The 20,255-nt window shown below is 46.2% G+C and overlaps 1 protein-coding gene across 4 annotated transcripts in view; it reads left to right on the forward strand.

The window, feature by feature from the left end:
* The window catches only part of PRKCZ (protein kinase C zeta), a 184,998-nt gene that overhangs the window by 119,404 nt on the left and 45,339 nt on the right, over nt 1-20,255 (forward strand). For all 4 annotated transcript variants that reach the window (XM_073656892.1, XM_073656891.1, XM_073656893.1 and 1 more), the window contains 2 exons: nt 2,422-2,507; nt 5,556-5,687. In XM_073656892.1, the coding sequence (XP_073512993.1) occupies nt 2,422-2,507; nt 5,556-5,687 (218 nt within the window). The remainder of the gene's footprint in view (nt 1-2,421; nt 2,508-5,555; nt 5,688-20,255) is intronic.

Genomic DNA, 20,255 nt, shown 5'->3' on the forward strand with positions numbered 1-20,255 from the left:
CATTAACACAGGTTCGCACATCACCAGTCTTATTGAATCAGAGCCAAATGGTTTTCCGAGTGTAAAATTGTTCATGTAGCGCAGTATCCATTTGTGTCTGCTCTTTACCAAACATTTTGAATGCAAAAAAAAAAAAGTAGCAATGCTCATTTTCACTACTGCAATCCAGAGGAATATTGAGAGTTACTTGCATCTGTCACACTTCAAAAAGTCTCCACATAATCTCCAGCCTAAGAACTGGTGGTTGCTCCAGGAGATATTTGCACATTTCATATTATGTACATGACACTGACAGGATTTAATGTGATTGCTTTGCAGAGTTTTGCATAATTTTCTATTAATTTTATTTTCTCTTGTCCAGGGAAGACTGACTGACGAAGCCTTCGTTGTCAGCTATTGTGTTTTCTGCTATATACAGTTGCAATCAAAATGATTCACCTCCAATTGTAAATATGGTTTATTAGCAGCATTTTGAAACATTTTCTGCTGTTATTTTTTTTCCATTGGTTTATTGCAATGTAAACCACTCAATACAACTAATATAACAAGTGGTTTCTCCAAACTCAACACAAAATGCCTTTTTTGATTACTACTGCAGGTTCAGAATTATTCACCTCCTTCATAAGAGTGTTTAGTACAAAGTTGAGCACCTCCTTCATGATGGGAGTGTTTAAGTACTTAGTTGAACCCCTACTTCATGACAAGCGGGTTTAGTACTTAGTCTAGCTCCTCCTTCATGACAAGCGGGTTTAGTACTTAGTTCAGCCCCTCTTGCTGTGAGGACATGCTCCAAACATGATATATAGCCAGAAACCAGCTTCTAGCGGCACTCCTTAGGATTCTTAGCCCATTCTTCATGGACCTTGGCCTTCAGTTCACTATTTATTATTTTTCTTTTGTGCTGCAACCCCATTCTTCAGATCTCATTAAAGATTTTCTAAGGAATTCAAGATGAGCGACACTAATAGCTGCTCCAGACTCCTCCAGGACTTCTGATAATAATCTTTGGTGGATTTTGATGTATGCTTGGGATCATTGCACTGTTGGAAGTGCAATGATCCCAAGCATACCCAAGCCTCATCTTCCTCACAGAAGGCACGACATATGGGGCATTTACAATGCATGGTAATTGTGAATGAGTATTATTAACTTTCGTTTCACGAGTATAGTGCAAACGGACTTCTGATTGCCTGATGGTGTAACTTCCTCTGTAAATATGACTTGCACTGATGAGAACAATGGCAGCCTATGGGCACTGAGCAATCTAGTAAAGTATAAGTGTGAAATAAGGACATACGAAGGGGTACATTTACATGGAAAGATTATCTTGCACTAGCATTCTTACGAATGCCCATTTCACAATTATCTTGCCGTGTAAACAAGATGCCAATCTGATGAATGAGCAAAACGCTTGCTCATCGGGTGAAATTATCTTTTGTGCAGCCCAAAAAATAATCATTCTCGGCGGTGTATCGTCCTATGTAAATAGGACGTGCGCTGCCGAGAACAATGGCAGCCTATGCTCAGAGCGATTTTTTTAAACATTTTTTTACAGATTACTCAGTGCGCATCATTTACCACAGCACAATCTGCAATGCAATGCAAACACATTTTTTAAAGTTTTAAAAAAAATCAATATACTGCTCTTCCTTGGTGCTTTATTAGCTCCCTTGCTTGGTGCCCTGTCGGTCTCCTAATTCGACCACCATACTGTCCCAATCTCGGGCTACAACAGTCAGATGGGACGAGATGTCATTGCAGGGGGCCGGGTTGTACAGAAGACCAGCTTAGGGAGACATAATATCTAGATGAATACAGTGGTTTAAATTTTAGTTATTTACCCGTTGCATAGCTGCAAATTTGCACAATTTGATGCTGCAGCTGTCCCTGCAATTTGTCCCAAAAATTGCAAAGAACATTTTCCATAGCAGTTCAGCCCTATGTGAACATGCTCCGATGGTGTTATTTTACTATGCTTTGCATGTTTTGTTGAATCGATTGTTTTTTTTCTTCTGTGACACATAATTTGACTATTGCAAGCGATCTGGAATAGGATCTGCCTGGGGATAGCTGTCTCTTTAAAAGCATGGCCTCTTCCCATTTCACCTGTTTATCCACTAGCTAGAAGCCTTTTAGAAAGGTCTGTTAACCAGAATAGGATCATGTGAGGATGTGATGGTGGTGGTGGGAGGAGGAGGATGTGAGAAGGAAGACGCGGGTTGTACTCTGCTCTCGATCTGGAGCCTGTCATGGAAATCTTAGCTCTTGCAGTAGAAGTGATCTTTCCAAGCATCAGTGCTTAGCATTGATTATTAAAAACAAGCTGAATTGTTTTCCCCCCCGTTGCAGGCGGCTTGCAGTTTTGTGCCTGGCAGTGCTGGCTTAGTATGCTTCTCCTTTACACATTTCTTTTCTTCCTAGAATCAATCTACCGTCGAGGGGCCAGAAGATGGAGGAAGCTCTACCGAGTGAATGGGCATCTGTTTCAAGCCAAACGCTTTAACAGAGTAAGTGATTCATCAAATAAAAAAAATAGTATTCTACATTCTAAGGGATGCAATGTGTTACCAAATATTGCTTTATTTTATATACGAGGAAGATAAAATGGATCATTGTAAGTAGCGTGTCTCACAGCCAAAAGCTAGAGCTAGCGTGGGCTCCTACAATACCTCATCCCTGAGCTGTGCCGAATGTCGTTTTATCACTGTAATTTGCATCTTTGTGTATAGTTCCCAGCGCCATGCTTGCTATACTGAGAGAATAATCAATGCAATGCAACATTTATTACTCAAGTAAAATAGATTTAATTGCTTTTCTTAGACAGCTTTGAAGTTGGGGGGGTTTATCTTGTGGTTTCACATTTCCAACGTTCTGCAGCTGGGCCGCAGATGGAATTATTGACAATGCTATCATATCATGCCAGTAATAATCCTATTAAGATGGCCAAGTGAGAATGTGATATAATGTTCCCGATCTCCAGGCGGAAATGCACTGTTCTCTGATTCATCATAGGGACTAGTAATGTTAAATGGGATCCCCAGATTGAGAGCCGCCATTATAAATGTAATCCTGTTCTCAGCCATTAGATAAGTAGTTTCCAACCAGTACCTCACCAGTTGTGTAAACTGCACATCCCTGCGGCGGTCGGGAGTGCACGGCGCGAGTTTTCCATTAGATAGAGAACAACAGGTTGGAGATCGCCACATTAGTTAATACTACATGAAAGTTCTCTTTAGGGTATGTGCACATGATGTCTTTAAGACTCTGGGCTACCAACCAATGTTTTCCTTCAGGAAAAGGTTGGTGTTTTATTGTACCTGAAGCGGCTTTTCTGGCTGTTTCGCCTTCATCTGTTTTACTATAAATCAAAGTATATAACTAACAAGCAGCTTCCTGGCGGAACATCTCACATTTTCTTTTAACTACATCACAGTTTCCGAACCCTGAGGCTGGGTGCCCACGTAGCGTTTTTCAAGCGTTTATGCTGCGGAATTTCCGCAGGATAAACACTTGTGAAATGCTAGGTAATCCGCACCCCATGGTCCCCAAGGGGATTCCGCATGTTCTATGCACATGCTGCGGATTTTTCCGCAGAGTTTATGCTGCGTACAAAAATCCGCAGCATGTCATTTAATTTTGCGGAAGCGCAGCGGAACTCCCGGCATTGACTTGCATTGAGACGCATAGAAACCGCGACTGTACATTTTTACAAGCGGCTTCTATGCGTCTCTATGTGCGGATGGTACCCAGTTCTGGAGGAGAGGAGACTCTCATCCAGACCTGGGTACCATTGTACCTGTAAAAAAGAATAAAATAACAAATAAAGTTATATTCACCTGTCCGGCGGCTTCTCTCTGAATGCCGGCATCGCTTGAGGACCTGCGGTGACGTCAGTCATGTGACCGCAGGCCCTTCACCGCTCTGTCTCGCGATATGCCGGCAGCCGGGAACCAGACAGGAACGAGCGCTGCAGCCACGCCGGGCCCTCGGGGGTGAGTATAGCTTTATTTGTTTTAATTTTTACGGTTCACACTGTATAAATCCATGCTGTTTGCATAGATTTATACAGTGTGACCTAGTTGTCAAGCACTTTCCAAGTGATGCTATCGCCTGGAAAGCGCTTGTCAATCTGCATGCGGAAACGCATGTGAATCCGCATGTGGATCCGCATGTATTCTGCAGGAAAAACACATGCACAATCTGCATGCGTTTTTTCTGCCAGGGAGATGCAGAAATGCTGCAGAAATTTTCTGCTTCATTTCTGCATCGTGGGCACATAGCCTGAATCTGTTGAAAAAAGTGACAATAGACTGTGAATTGCTGTGCATGATAATTTTTTGTGATGGTTTAGCAGCACTTGTTCAGGAGTTGAGCCTGAGAAAGATGTCATGTGCACATATCTTCAGACTGTTGAGATGTCTGAATTTTTTTTCCGTTTTTATTTTCTGTATGAGGAGCAAGAAAAAGGAAATAAAAATCTCTGGTATCAGTTTGCATCCGTTTTTAATTTTTTTTTTTATTTATTACAACTGGATCCATTACAATTAGATCCCAACATGTGAACAGAGCTATACCCTGAAATATGTTTCATGTCTTTTATTTTTTGTTGCAATGTACACCAAGCAGAGGTGGCCAGTTATTGTCATGTACCACTTCATCAGTATCTAGTTTTGTGTTAACGACAACAATAGGCCATATTGTCAGACCAGTTTGGTCTGCTTCTAAATTGGCAGCATGTCTTCTAAGTAGGTCACAAAAGCTTTTTTATGGGAACAGAATCAGGCAAAATGATGTATTACACTTAGAAATCATGCACGCCCCCCCCCCCCCCCCGTAATCACCATACAATCTTTGGGGTTATTTGTATCACGGAGCCATGCAGCGATTTCCTTACATTGTGATATACCTAGAGCAGAGCTTATCAATTTTTGCTGGAGTGCTCCTTAAAGGACTTTGCTCACAAATGGTGCTGATCGACATTGATCGCTGGGGACCCCCATGGATTACTAGAATGGGGTTCCTGATCCAGCATTCTTCCTCACTGCATTTGGTATTGAATGTAGGCATATGGTCGTGCTTGACCAAGTCGTTGTCCATGGGACTGACAGATTGCCAAGCGCCATATTTGCTGCACTTTTTCTCAGTTCCATTGACAGAAATAGACAATGATTGGAGCATCAAGTCATTCATGACCGTACCCCTCCATCTTATTCCAAAAGCAGGGAATGCTCATCTACAAATTCAGGATAGACGCGAACAATGGGAGAGCAGTTGTCATGTGCGCGGCTCAGATGTTTTATGGCTTGGTCTCCTGATGTGTGCATTACGTTTATAGTACATAAGTGCATACGACTACTAGCAAATTGTTCTGGGAAACTCTTGGCATGTATATCTCTGCTATATGTTCAGTGGGGGGATCGTGAATGAAGCTATTCCATTATTGATGGGGATGGAATCATGCTTGTGTCACTTAGTGCTATACATACATTATGGGATGGCGAACGGTGAGATGACTGGCTTGCAGACAATATTAATGACTTGTTTCTTAATTTCAGAAAGCCTACTGTGGCCAGTGCAGTGAAAGGATATGGGGCCTTGGGAGGCAAGGCTACAAGTGTATCAACTGCAAACTACTAGTCCATAAACGCTGTCACATACTCGTCCCACTGACCTGCAGAAAGCATATGGTGAGTGTTTCTCCAAAGTAGTATATGCCGGTATATACTCTACTCCATGAAATGTATAGATGTGATGTAATGCTCCTGCATGGAATATATACAGGGACACATTGTGGTACAGGTGCAAAGTAATAATAATATAAGGAGGAAGCAAGTTTACAGGGGGGGGGTTTCCAAAAACTTCAGAAATTGGAAACCCCTTTTTAAAAATAGACGAGGACGATGACCATTGTGTTCTAAAATGGTTCTTTAGTAGTGTTGAGCGATACCTTCCGATATCGGGAAATATCGGATCGGATTGGATCGGACCGATACCGAAAAAGTATCGGATATCGCCGATTCCGATACCGGAAACCAATGCAAGTCAATGGGACATAAATATCGGAATTAAAATAAACCCTTTCTTTCCTTGTAGGTTATTTCTACATGAAGGAAAACAACTAAGAATAATGTAGAATGTATTGGGGGAGGTGGGGGAGACAATAAAGGCATAGAGGTTTAGCCCAGTCAAATGGAATAGCAGGAATTAATATTTTTTTATTATGTTCTGAGTTACGGAAATATTAACTATGTTAAGTATTTTTATATTTTGTCAGATATTTATGTTTCACTACTTCCATGCTCTTCACCTTCTTTTTTACTTCTCCCACACTTTCTCCTTCATCATCCTCAGCATCTTTTTCATCCACTTCTTCTTCACCTTCTTCTTCTTCACCTTCTTCGTATTATTCTTTTTTTTACATTCTTCATATTCTACTTCTTCATCTTCTTCATATTCTTCTTCTTCATCATATTCTTATTTGTGACAGGCATTCCTGTAGTTGTTATCTATAAAAGGTTGGACATTACACCTTTCGTTCTGCCCGTCACAAAAGATTTACAACAGGATTTGTCCGCGTTCAGTTTGGCCTGCAGCAGCAGGTCTTTTCCAGGGGCACCACGAGGAGGAACGGACTCACCCCCATACACTGCTTAGTCATCTTCTGCTTATAATTTAGATATTATCTTTTGCTCTGATTTTTAGTCTTATGCTTAATGTTCTTCCGCTTTTTGTTCTGCAGCTTCTTGTATTTCTGCTTCTTGGTTTTCTGTCTCTTGTTTTTCTGTATCTTGGTGCTTGTCTTCTCTTCTTTGTCTTCTTGGTCAACTTCTTCAGGGTCATCTTCTTGGTCTTCTTCGGGGTGGTCTTCAGGGTCGTCGTCTTCGGGGGTCCTCGTCTTCGGGGTCCTCGTCTTCTTCGGGTTGGTCTTCTGGGTCCTCGTCTTCGGGGTCCTCGTCTTCTTCGGGGTGGTCTTCAGGGTCCTCGTCTTCTTCGGGGTGGTCTTCAGGGTCCTCGTCTTCTTCGGGGTGGTCTTCAGGGTCCTCGTCTTCAGGGTCATTGTCTTCGGGGTCCTCGTCTTCTTAGGGTTGGTCTTCAGGGTCCTCGTCTTCAGGGTCCTCGTCAGGGAGATCCAGAGTGATTACCAAGAACCATTTCAAAAAGCTTGAACTTGGAAATGTAGCAGAAGGTACAAGAAAGCTGAGGAACTACCGAGGACCAGCTGACGGTACTGGAACCCGGATGGATAGCAGAAGGTACAAGAGCCAATGGAACTACCGAGGACCAGCTGATGTTACTGGAACTCGGTTACTAAGCAGGAGGTACCTGTGCCAGAAAGCACTACCAAGGACCAGCAGACGTTGGTGGAACTTGGATACCGAGAAGGAGGCACCTAATCCAAAGGCACTGCCGAGAACCAGCTGACGGTACTGGAACCCGGATGGGTAGCAGAAGGTACAAGAGCCAATGGAACTACCGAGGACCAGCTGATGTTACTGGAACCCGGATGGGTAGCAGAAGGTACAAGAGCCAATGGAACTACCGAGGACCAGCTGATGTTACTGGAACTCGGTTACTAAGCAGGAGGTACCTGTGCCAGAAAGCACTACCAAGGACCAGCAGACGTTGGTGGAACTTGGATACCGAGAAGGAGGCACCTAATCCAAAGGCACTGCCGAGAACCAGCTGACGGTACTGGAACCCGGATGGGTAGCAGAAGGTACCCATGTAAAAAAAAAGTTCAAGGCCGCGAGCCGGCCGCAGTTACCAAAACCCACAGTCCTACAGAGGGTGCTTGTCCTATTGGCACTATGGAACCAGCCTTCATTGCCAGATCCCGCAGCCCACATAGGAGTCACCTAAACTGCAGGCACCATAGAGTCGGCTAACCCGACCGCAACACGACAGGACAACGCATTGGAGGCAAAGTGACGTTGACACTACCCGGAAACAGCTGGCGTGCTGGAACCAGGCTGGGCAGGAGGGAGTACCCGTGCCAAAGACACTGCCGAGAACCAGCTGACTGTACTGGAACCCGGATGGGTAGCAGAAGATAAAAGAGCAAATGGAACTACCGAGGACCAGCTGACGGTACTGGAACCCGGATGGGTAGCAGAAGGTACAAGAGCCAATGGAACTACCGAGGACCAGCTGATGTTACTGGAACTCGGTTACTAAGCAGGAGGTACCTGTGCCAGAAAGCACTACCAAGGACCAGCAGACGTTGGTGGAACTTGGATACCGAGAAGGAGGCACCTAATCCAAAGGCACTGCCGAGAACCAGCTGACGGTACTGGAACCCGGATGGGTAGCAGAAGATACAAGAGCAAATGGAACTACCGAGGACCAGCTGACGGTACTGGAACCCGGATGGGTAGCAGAAGGTACAAGAGCCAATGGAACTACCGAGGACCAGCTGATGTTACTGGAACTCGGTTACTAAGCAGGAGGTACCTGTGCCAGAAAGCACTACCAAGGACCAGCAGACGTTGGTGGAACTTGGATACCGAGAAGGAGGCACCTAATCCAAAGGCACTGCCGAGAACCAGCTGACGGTACTGGAACCCGGATGGGTAGCAGAAGATACAAGAGCAAATGGAACTACCGAGGACCAGCTGACGGTACTGGAACCCGGATGGGTAGCAGAAGATACAAGAGCAAATGGAACTACCGAGGACCAGCTGACGGTACTGGAACCCGGATGGGTAGCAGAAGGTACAAGAGCCAATGGAACTACCGAGGACCAGCTGATGTTACTGGAACTCGGTTACTAAGCAGGAGGTACCTGTGCCAGAAAGCACTACCAAGGACCAGCAGACGTTGGTGGAACTTGGATACCGAGAAGGAGGCACCTAATCCAAAGGCACTGCCGAGAACCAGCTGACGGTACTGGAACCCGGATGGGTAGCAGAAGGTACCCATGTAAAAAAAAAGTTCAAGGCCGCGAGCCGGCCGCAGTTACCAAAACCCACAGTCCTACAGAGGGTGCTTGTCCTATTGGCACTATGGAACCAGCCTTCATTGCCAGATCCCGCAGCCCACATAGGAGTCACCTAAACTGCAGGCACCATAGAGTCGGCTAACCCGACCGCAACACGACAGGACAACGCATTGGAGGCAAAGTGACGTTGACACTACCCGGAAACAGCTGGCGTGCTGGAACCAGGCTGGGCAGGAGGGAGTACCCGTGCCAAAGACACTGCCGAGAACCAGCTGACGGTACTGGAACCCGGATGGGTAGCAGAAGGTACAAGAGCCAATGGAACTGCCGAGAACCAGCTGGCGGTGCTGGAGCCCAGGGTAAATACTAAAAACAGAAGAGCCAGAGGTGTATTTGGAGGAGGTTTTAAATCCGTACTACAGTGGATGTGGACAAAGCAGGAGAATTTGCCGGACACACAGCTGGGGATCAGCTGACGTTACTGAATCCCAATAACACTGGAGCAAGCGTTGACTGTGCAGACGGCACTTCTGAGCAGCAACTAGCGGTATTGGAGCCCAGGGTAAATACTAAAAACGGAGGAGCCAGAGGTGTAATTGGAGCAAGTTTTAAATAAGTAGCACAGTGAATATGGACAGAGCAGGAGAAATTGCCGTGAACACAGCAGGGGAACAGCTGACGTTACCGAACCCCAATAACACCGCAGCAAGTGTTGACTGTGCAGACGGCACTTCCGAGCGCCAACTGGCGGTGCTGGAGCCCAGGGATAAGAATGAAAACAGAGGAGCCAGAGGTGTAATTGGAGCAACTTTAAAATCTGTAGTAGTGAGAATGTGGACAGAGCAGGAGAAATTGCCATCCGCACAGCAGGGGAACAGCTGACGTTACTGAACCCCAATAACATGGTAGCAAGTGTTGACTGTGCAGACAGCACTTCCGAGCGCCAACTGGCGGTGCTGGAGCCCAGGGATAAGAATGAAAACAGAGGAGCCAGAGGTGTAATTGGAGCAACTTTAAAATCTGTAGTAGTGAGAATGTGGACAGAGCAGGAGAAATTGCCGTCCGCACAGCAGGGGAACAGCTGACGTTACTGAACCCCAATAACACGGCAGCAAGTGTTGACTGTGCAGACAGCACTTCCGAGCGCCAACTGGCGGTGTTGGAGCCCAGGGTAAATACTAAAAACGGAGGAGCCAGAGGTGTAATTGGAGCAAGTTTTAAATAAGTAGCACAGTGAATATGGACAGAGCAGGAGAAATTGCCGTGAACACAGCAGGGGAACAGCTGACGTTACTGAACCCCAATAACATGGTAGCAAGTGTTGACTGTGCAGACGGCACTTCCGAGCGCCAACTGGCGGTGCTGGAGCCCAGGGATAAGAATGAAAACAGAGGAGCCAGAGGTGTAATTCGAGCAACTTTAAAATGTGTAGTACAGTGGATGTGGACAAAGCAGGAGAAATTGCCGTCCGCACAGCAGGAGAACAGCTGACGTTACTGAACCCCAATAACACGGCAGCAAGTGTTGACTGTGCAGACGGCACTTCCGAGCGCCAACTGGCGGTGCTGGAGCCCAGGGATAAGAATGAAAACAGAGGAGCCAGAGGTGTAATTCGAGCAACTTTAAAATGTGTAGTACAGTGGATTTGGACAAAGCAGGAGAAATTGCCGTCCGCACAGCAGGAGAACAGCTGACGTTACTGAACCCCAATAACACGGCAGCAAGTGTTGACTGTGCAGACGGCACTTCCGTGCGCCAACTGGCGGTGTTGGAGCTCAGGGATAATACTGAAAACAGAGGAGCCAGAGGTGTAATTGGAGCAACTTTAAAATCTGTAGTAGTGAGAATGTGGACAGAGCAGGAGAAATTGCCGTCCGCACAGCAGGGGAACAGCTGACGTTACTGAACCCCAATAACATGGTAGCAAGTGTTGACTGTGCAGACAGCACTTCCGAGCGCCAACTGGCGGTGCTGGAGCCCAGGGATAAGAATGAAAACAGAGGAGCCAGAGGAGTAATTGGAGCAACTTTAAAATGTGTAGTACAGTGGATGTGGACAAATCAGGAGAAATTGCCGTCCGCACAGCAGGAGAACAGCTGACGTTACTGAACCCCAATAACACGGCAGCAAGTGTTGACTGTGCAGACGGCACTTCCGAGCGCCAACTGGCGGTGCTGGAGCCCAGGGATAAGAATGAAAACAGAGGAGCCAGAGGTGTAATTGGAGCAACTTTAAAATCTGTAGTAGTGAGAATGTGGACAGAGCAGGAGAAATTGCCGTCCGCACAGCAGGGGAACAGCTGACGTTACTGAACCCCAATAACATGGTAGCAAGTGTTGACTGTGCAGACAGCACTTCCGAGCGCCAACTGGCGGTGCTGGAGCCCAGGGATAAGAATGAAAACAGAGGAGCCAGAGGTGTAATTGGAGCAACTTTAAAATCTGTAGTAGTGAGAATGTGGACAGAGCAGGAGAAATTGCCGTCCGCACAGCAGGGGAACAGCTGACGTTACTGAACCCCAATAACATGGTAGCAAGTGTTGACTGTGCAGACAGCACTTCCGAGCGCCAACTGGCGGTGCTGGAGCCCAGGGATAAGAATGAAAACAGAGGAGCCAGAGGAGTAATTGGAGCAACTTTAAAATGTGTAGTACAGTGGATGTGGACAAATCAGGAGAAATTGCCGTCCGCACAGCAGGAGAACAGCTGACGTTACTGAACCCCAATAACACGGCAGCAAGTGTTGACTGTGCAGACGGCACTTCCGAGCGCCAACTGGCGGTGTTGGAGCTCAGGGATTACAGTTCAGGTGGTAGAAACATGAACAGAACAGGAGACCTGGATACTGTTGCCAACCAATTATTTATTCTGGAAGAGGACTGGCAAATTCATGAGAGATCCAGGCCTTGTTCATTTTGAGAAAAGTAAGCCGGTCAACGTTATCGGAGGATAGTCGCATGCGACGGTCTGTTAGTACACCACCTGCGGCACTAAAGACGCGTTCCGATAATACACTAGCAGCAGGGCAAGCTAGCACCTCCAGTGCATACTGACTAAGCTCTGGCCATGTATCCAGCTTACAGACCCAAAACTTGAAGGGAGAAGAGCCGTCTGGGAGTACACTAAGAGGGCAAGACATGTAGTCTGTCACCATCTGACGGAAACGTTGCCTCCTGCTGACTGGAGCTGTCTGTGATGGTGTAGACATTTGTGGCGGCGGGGACACAAAACTTTGCCACATTTCGGCCATACTGGTCTTGCCTTGTGCTGAGGCGCTGCTTCTGCTCCCTCTTTGTGCAGAGCTTCCTCCACTGCCTCGACGCACTGAGCTGCTTTGTAAAGCACTAGCAGCACTGCTCTCGGTTGGAATGGAGAACATGATGGAATGCACCAGTGCGTCTTGGTACTCCCGCATTTTACGCTCCCGGTTCAATGGTGTTATGAGGCTTTGTAAGTTGTCCCGGTAGCGAGGATCTAGGAGGGTGGACACCCAATAATCAGCCGTGTTGAGAATGTGGGCGATGCGGCGGTCGTTTCTGAGGCACTGCAGCATGAAATCAACCATGTGCTGCAGACTGCCAACTGGCCAAGAAACGCTGTCCCCTGCTTGAGGCGTGATCTCTGCCTGCTCTGCATCACCCCACCCTCGCTCTAGATACTGACTACTAGAGCATTGTGTACCTCCCTCCTCTGGACAGATGTCTTCCTCATCCATTGACTCCTCCTCATCCTCCTCACAAAGTGTCCCCTGCCTAGGCCTTTGTGAGGAACCACATTGCGCAGACTGTAGAGAAGCAGATGGCATTTGTGACTCCTCATCCTCCACCTCTTCCAAAACCTCGTCCCTTAGTGCTTGCAGTGTTTTTTCAAGCAGGCAGATAAGGGGGATAGTCATGCTGACTAGTGCATCATCTGCACTCGCCATCCGCGTGGAATAATCGAAGGCACGCAAAACGTGGCAAATGTCCTTCATAGAGGCCCACTCAGTGGTGGTGAAGTGTGAACGGCGCGCACTGCGACTTGTTTGCGCCTGCTGCAGCTGGTACTCCATTACTGCTGCCTGCTGCTCACACAACCTCTCCAACATATGTAACGTTGAATTCCACCTGGTGGGTAGGTCACATATGATGCGATGTTCCGGAAGACATAATCGGCGCTGCAGAGCTGCAATGCGTGATCTTGCATTGCTGGAACGCCGCAAGTGAGCGCACTCTATGCGGACCTTGTGAAGCAGTGCATCAAGATCCGGATAGTCCCTCAAAAAACTCTGCACGACCAAGTTGAGCACATGTGCCAGACATGGGATGTGAGTGAGGTTGCCTAGGCCCAGAGCTGCCACCAGATTTCGGCCATTGTCACACACTACCATGCCTGGCTGGAGATTCGCTGGCACAAACCACACGTCACTCTGCTGCTTGATGGCATTCCAGAGCTCCTGCGCTGTGTGGCTTCGATTCCCCAAAGAAATTAATTTTAATACGGCCTGTTGACGTTTGGCCACGGCTGTGCTCATATCGGTCATCATAACAGGTAACCGTTCACGGGTCGATGTGGAGGTAGACCGTGACGGCTCCTGCAGCGCTGATTCAGAGGAACTGGAGTATGAGGAGGAGTCAATGTGTACAGACTGGATTCCTGCAATCCTTGGAGTTGGCAGAACACGTACAGCGCCACTCTCAAGATCTGTACCCGGCTCCACAACATTTACCCAATGGGCAGTGAGGGAAAGGTATCGTCCCTGTCCATGCTTACTGGTCCACGCATCAGTGGTCAGGTGGACCTTGCTACTGACGGCGTTTTGTAGCGCATGTTTAATTTTTCCCTCCACATGATGTTGCAGGGCAGGGACGGCTTGCCTGCTGAAATAAAAGCGGCTGGGCACGTTGTATTGTGGGACTGCCAATGCCATAAAGTTACGGAATGTGTCAGTCTCCACCAGCCTGAATGATAGCATTTCAAGGGCCAGTAGTTTAGCAATGCCAGCATTCAGAGCCTGTGCTCGGGGGTGGTTTGCCGAGTATGGGCGCCTTTTCTCCCATGCCTGTGCTAACGATGGCTGTAGACTGGCCTGGGAGTGTGAGGATGACTGGGAAAGTGGTGCTGTGGGTGGAATTACACTGTGTCTCTGTACAACAGTGCCAGAGATTCTTCCATGGCGATCCTGTGAGGAAGCCGAACCAGCTGTGTGTGAGCTGGAGGAAGAGGCTACAACACGAGCTGAAGAGGTGGTAGGTGGCGCTGTAGGTTGGCCTAGGTCTTCAGTGTGTTTGTGTAACTCCACCACGTGCTTGGTCCGCACATGTTTCCACATATTTGTGGTATTGAGGTTGCTGACACTTTTCCCTCTTTTCACCTTCTGATTACACAGCTTGCATTTGACAAAGCAAATGTCATCTGCAACTGTGTCAAAAAAGGACCAGGCACTGCAAGTCTTGGGAGCGCCCGCTTTGGATTTTGGAAGAGCCATGCTCCTAATGGGTGCCGAAGTGGAGGCTACAGGCAACCAAGTCTGCCCCCTCCCTCTCCCTCCTTTTTGGGCCGTTCGGGGAATCTCTTCCTCAGAGCTGCTCCCACCACCTTCCTGTCCCTCACGCCATGATGGGTCAAGGACCTCATCATCTACACCACCCTCTTCAAACAACTGCTTCTCCTGGGTAGTCTCGACAGCACAGTACGCACCAGAAAGTGGCACCTGAGTCTCATCATCAGATGCGTACTGAGGTGTGCTGCTGACCATAGGCACTGGCCCACCCGCCTCTTCAGATTCAGAGAGACAAAACGGTTGCGCATCACTGCATACTACCTCTTCTTCAAATTCTCGAATTCTGCTTGGCTGGCCCCCTCTTTCCAAGCCAAGAGATTCAGAGAACAGAAGTAGAGATGGCTCCTGTCCAGGGCTCTCTGACTGCCTGGGCAATTTGGCAGGTGGTGAAGAGACAGATGGGTGCTCTTCAGTGCTCAGGACCTGAGAGGATCTGGAACTAATTGAAGTCGATGCGTTAGCTGCCATCCATCCGACAACGGCTTCAATTTGGTCCTCGCGCAGCAGTGGGGTACGGCTAGCTCCTACAAAGCTGCGCATAAAGGACTGTTCCCTGGTAAAACTGGGGGATGCTGAGTCACTGGTGCCCGCAGCAGGCACAGAATCCCCACGTCCTCTCCCTGCAGGCACAGAATCCTCACGTCCTCTCCCTGCAGAAACTCCACGCCCACGACCACGACCACATGCCTTACTCCCTGCCTTCTTCATCTTGGTAGACTGATAAAGATAGGCAGAAAAGTACTAAGGGCTTAGTGTGCTTATTCCTGAACAGCTGCTAACAGGTATAAGAAACACTAATTTTATAAAGTGTGGACTAGACTTTAATATGAGCTAATGTGGCCTACACAACTGTAAAGTGGAGTGTTTGGTGAACTTTATTTAGGTTTTTTTTGTCACAAAAAGACACTGGATGTGCCTAAAGATGTAATAACGATAGTATCACAAACTTTTTGTAGCTATTACAATGTAGGAAGGTAACCTACAATGCAATAGATGAGGCTGCAAAAAATAGGCTAATACTAATCTGGCTGGGGCTGCAGGGCCCAATGCTGCAGAAAGGCTCCTCTATCTACTCCTATATAGTGTGTTTGGAATCAATTTAGCTGAATATGGATGGAACCACCACACTAATAGGAGATATCAGGAAAAATTATGAATTGGCAATAAAGGACAATGTATGAGGCAGTGACACACACTGAGTGCACTACAACCAGACGGGGTTGAAGCACACACTACAGGGTGAGCTGCACTCACACACCAGACCTTGCAGACAGCGGTGAACAGTACAGATGCAGAGCACTGTGCACTAGTGCTGCAAGACGGAAAAAAAATTCTCTATCTACTCCTATATAGTGTGTTTGGAACCAATTTAGCTGAATACAGATGGAACCACCACACTAATAGGAGATATCAGGAAAAATTATGAATTGGCAATAAAGGACAATGTATGAGGCAGTGACACACACTGAGTGCACTACAACCAGACGGGGTTGAAGCACACACTACAGGGTGAGCTGCACTCACACACCAGACCTTGCAGACAGCGGTGAACAGTACAGATGCAGAGCACTGTGCACTAGTGCTGCAAGACGGAAAAAAATTTCTCTATCTACTCCTATATAGTGTGTTTGGAACCAATTTAGCTGAATACAGATGGAACCACCACACTAATAGGAGATATCAGGAAAAATTATGAATTGGCAAAAAAGGACAATGTATGAGGCAGTGACACACACTGAGTGCACTACAACCAGACTTGGCTGAAGCACACACTACAGGGTGAGCTGCACTCACACACACAGACCTTGCAGATAGCGGTGAACAGCACAGGGAACTGTGCACTAGCACTGCAAGGCACAGTGATTTAGAAAGTAGCTTGGGTAAAGCAGTATAGAGCAAATAGGTAGCTAAAACTGTCCCTCAGAACAACAGCGTCCTATCCCTAACTGAATTCACAGCAGAGTGAGCTCAAAATGGCGGCGGTGGCTTTTATAGTGCATCATGACATCATTTCAGCAGCCAATCACAGCCATGCCATTAGTTAAGATGCCTACATGCCTAACAGGATGTGCCCACACTTCTTAGGATCCTCATTGGCTGAATAAAATGAAAATGTCTCATTGCATTATGGGAACTTCCGATTCCGGTATACGATATTGCAATAGTATCGGAATTAAGTATCGGAATTCCGATACCGCGAATATCGGCCGATACCCGATATTTCAGTATCGGAATGCTCAACACTATTCTTTAGTGTTCTAGAAAAACACGTTGGAACAATACAGAACCATTTACTTCTGGGGCATCTCCTTTACCGCAGAGCAAGCCCGTTCAACGTGATATCGTCCTCCTCTACTATTATTCATCTGTAAGAAGTCTTTCTTCTCCAGTTCCACGCGTCTTCAGGTGCTGTGCCTTCACACAACACCGCCAGGTGAGCGCATACTCCCGCCTTTCACTATCCTTACCGATACTGCTCTATGTGGGCGCTTCTGTACCCCAAAGAGTTTGAAGACTTTTGAAATAGTTTCCGTACTTCTAAAGGTCTCTATGCACATAAAAGAAAAATCATGGGAACTTGCCAATTTTTTTACTATGTGGACGACTATCTTGAGTATATGGAGGCCTCCTGGTTCAACCCCAATAGATGATGTTAAGGGGAAGAGATGGATTCGGCTTGTTCAATTGCAACGCCCATTACTTTTGTTATCAGGGAAGGTGTACAGCCAGGATGACTCAGTGTTGCCCCTCTGGGGAGCAAAGTAGTAAGAGACAACCGAGAAGGGAACTTTTTTGATTAAAAGGGTCAGAAAAGCGGGAGATCAAGAGGAGAAGGAGAGTTGTCAGGTGTCATGTGGTGGATCAGGTCCTCTTGTGAGTGGCTTGTTGAATGGGGAGACTCTTACTAGGATTAAATAATTTATGTACAGCTTTATAATAGCCAATAACTCTGATTACATGTTTCCATTAATGGTCGCTGTTAAAGGGCAGGTTGTAAAGTTTCTTTTTTTTTTTTTTTAAACTACTCTTTCAGAAACAGCATTTAGGTTATGGCTGATATTGTGGATCTGACCCATTCACATGGGAATGAGCTGCAGTACCACGCAACCCATGGACAAAAGTATAAAAAAAAAAAAACGTTTTTAATCTCCCATCATACAGTCAGGAGAGAAACTGAGTACACGCTCTGTTTTTAGAACGTAAAGGGTGTAATTATTTTTTCCTTAAGCGGCTTCTGCATTTTGGCCTGGTTTTTATTAAATAATGATATGATATAATTTGTCACGTGGTCATGTTCAGCTGAGCTTGTATTTACCTAATTTTAGACTACCGAAAGACAAGATTTTTTAATTCTTAAATGTCTTGATATGTGTGACCATAGAATTCCAGGGAAGTGTACTTAGTTTTACTTTAAAGAGGTTGTCCACTACTTTTACATTGATGACCTATCCATAGGACAGGTCATCAGTGTCTGATCGGTCTGGGTCCAACACCCAGCACCCCCTGCTGATCAGCTGCTATCGGTGTTGGCGACCGCCAGTACTCACTTACCGAGCTGCTCCGTCTACTTGTAATGGCCAGGGCTTGGTACTGCACATCTGTCTAAGGATAGGTCATTAATGTAAAAGTAGTGGACAACTTCTTTGATTTTCTCCCACAATCCAGTAACGGGATTGTTTAAGGGAGTTGTCCACCACTTTCACATTGATGCCCTATTCGTAGGCCAGAAGTACTTACCTGTGGTGCTTGGCCGTCAAGTTGCAGTGCCAACTGCAACTTCAGTTGAATGGGAGGCGGATGTGTAGTACCCCGCGGTGGCCACTGCAACTTGACGGCCAAGCACCACAGGTAAGGACTTCTGGCCTGCGGTTGCCGGCGCCGATAACAGCTGATTGGTGGGGGTGCCGCTTGTGGGACCCCGGCTGATCATACATTGATGGCCTATCCTTCGGATAGGGCATCAATGTGAAAGTAGTGGACAACTCCTTTAAGATTTGGATTCTGATGTGAGTGATGACCATTCTCTTTTATGTGCTGCAGTCAATCACTGAGCTCAGTGGCTGCACCCAAGTTGATGGGACGACTAGCTGCTGAGCTCACTGGCTGCATTATTGTCTATTTGATGTCAGTGCTGCAGATAATAACACACTGGAAGCAGCGGAGACTCTGTGCCGGACCGGGGAAGGGTGAAAAAGAAATTTTTTTTTTCTAAAGCAAACTGCAGCCATGGGACAGGGATTTTCTGAAACTGTCCCATAATTTAAGGCCCCGTACTTGATTTACAGGGATTATCCCACCTATAATCCTGTGCTCCTCTCTAGCTGATATATTCTCATGCACTTCCCAAAGCTAATAAAGCTTCTTATTTACTTTCACTCCACTTACAGCGAGAATCGTGACTTTTCCTGTCCAGTATAAAGTGTTACCATAGCAGCTCATTAAAGTGGCAGCCGGGACTTTGAGAAACAGGATTCTCTGGGTTTTTTTTTTTGTACTTGGATGACTTTGCAGCAGCCTCATTGTGCAGCGAGCCTTCAAAATCAGATTTTAGAGACTCTGTGCTTGACTCCCATGTTATCCCTGGGTGGTGTTTTCATTTTGCAACATATTTACTTAAAGTAAAATGCAATACCAGACACAGCACGTGAACAAAAGTGGAGCTATTTCTGGAAAAAAAAGCATTCATTTCTAATTTCACTTATTTGACGCTATGAAAAAAAAAAAAAAGTTTGTTTTAAAATAATAAGGGTTGTCCGCCTCTGGGACTTTTTTTTTCCGGAAGTGCATGTAATTGAGGCTAAAAGTAATTTTTTCAATTCAGCTTCATTACAAATTTTGTACCGTTTTGCCTTCTATATAGCCTATATGTTACACTGTCTATTGCTGCTGCGGAATGAATTAACTGAGAATCCATCAGTGAGCTCACTATGATGGTCTGATGGGAGAGTTTATAACTCTTTCTTCTGTTTTCTACTGAGCTCAACTCAGCTGATTTATGGCCACAGACCACATCAAAGATGAACGTGCCGGGAAAACAAAGAGCCTGTAAAAGCAAAACGGTGCAAAATTATTGATGAAACCCAATTGCAAAAAATGATTTTTGGCTCCATATACATAAATTATCATTCAGATATTTAGTTTATTATTCAGTTTTGTTTTATTACCGTGCACTCACTAGGTCTTAAAACACCTTTGGGAAGGGGGGGCGGGGATAATTTTAACACATCAATTACATTCTTTTCATGAATTTCATGCTGAATTTACCCTGTAATTGGAGCGAATATGTTTGCCCCAGTTAAAGGTACATTTCAGCCTCATCCCTACATATCAGAGCTGACTCGGTCTCCTAGGGTCCAGCCGCTCCTGCTCCCTCCTTACAAACAATGATCACTGAGTCCGTGCTTTCCAAATTTGTATACACTGATTGAGAAAGCAGATATCATAATAAACCATGTTTTGCCTTTTTTGTGGGGAGTCTAGCTGTGTCTGTCAGCCGGCTCCTAACCCCCACAACTGCATGCTCGCCTTCAAGCTACATACTCTGTGCTGATGTTTTAGAACGTCACTGCAGAGTAAAGTGTGGATGTTTATAGTCTATTGACAGTCCAGAAGTAGTTGCATTTGAATGTATTTTAGCTTTACCGCACATCTAAATATTATAAAAACTACTGCGGTTAAGCAAAATTTAAAGAATTGAAAATGAGGTTCTTGGTTAAATTTAAATGTACCAAGTTGTAGTATCGGCCTTCCTGAGGCAAGACTCCTATATCTTCAG

The sequence above is a fragment of the Phyllobates terribilis genome, unplaced genomic scaffold (genome assembly GCF_046119375.1).
Source record: "Phyllobates terribilis strain yellow unplaced genomic scaffold, ASM4611937v1 Scaffold_12__6_contigs__length_324123572, whole genome shotgun sequence".
Classification (NCBI taxonomy): Eukaryota; Metazoa; Chordata; class Amphibia; order Anura; family Dendrobatidae; genus Phyllobates; species Phyllobates terribilis.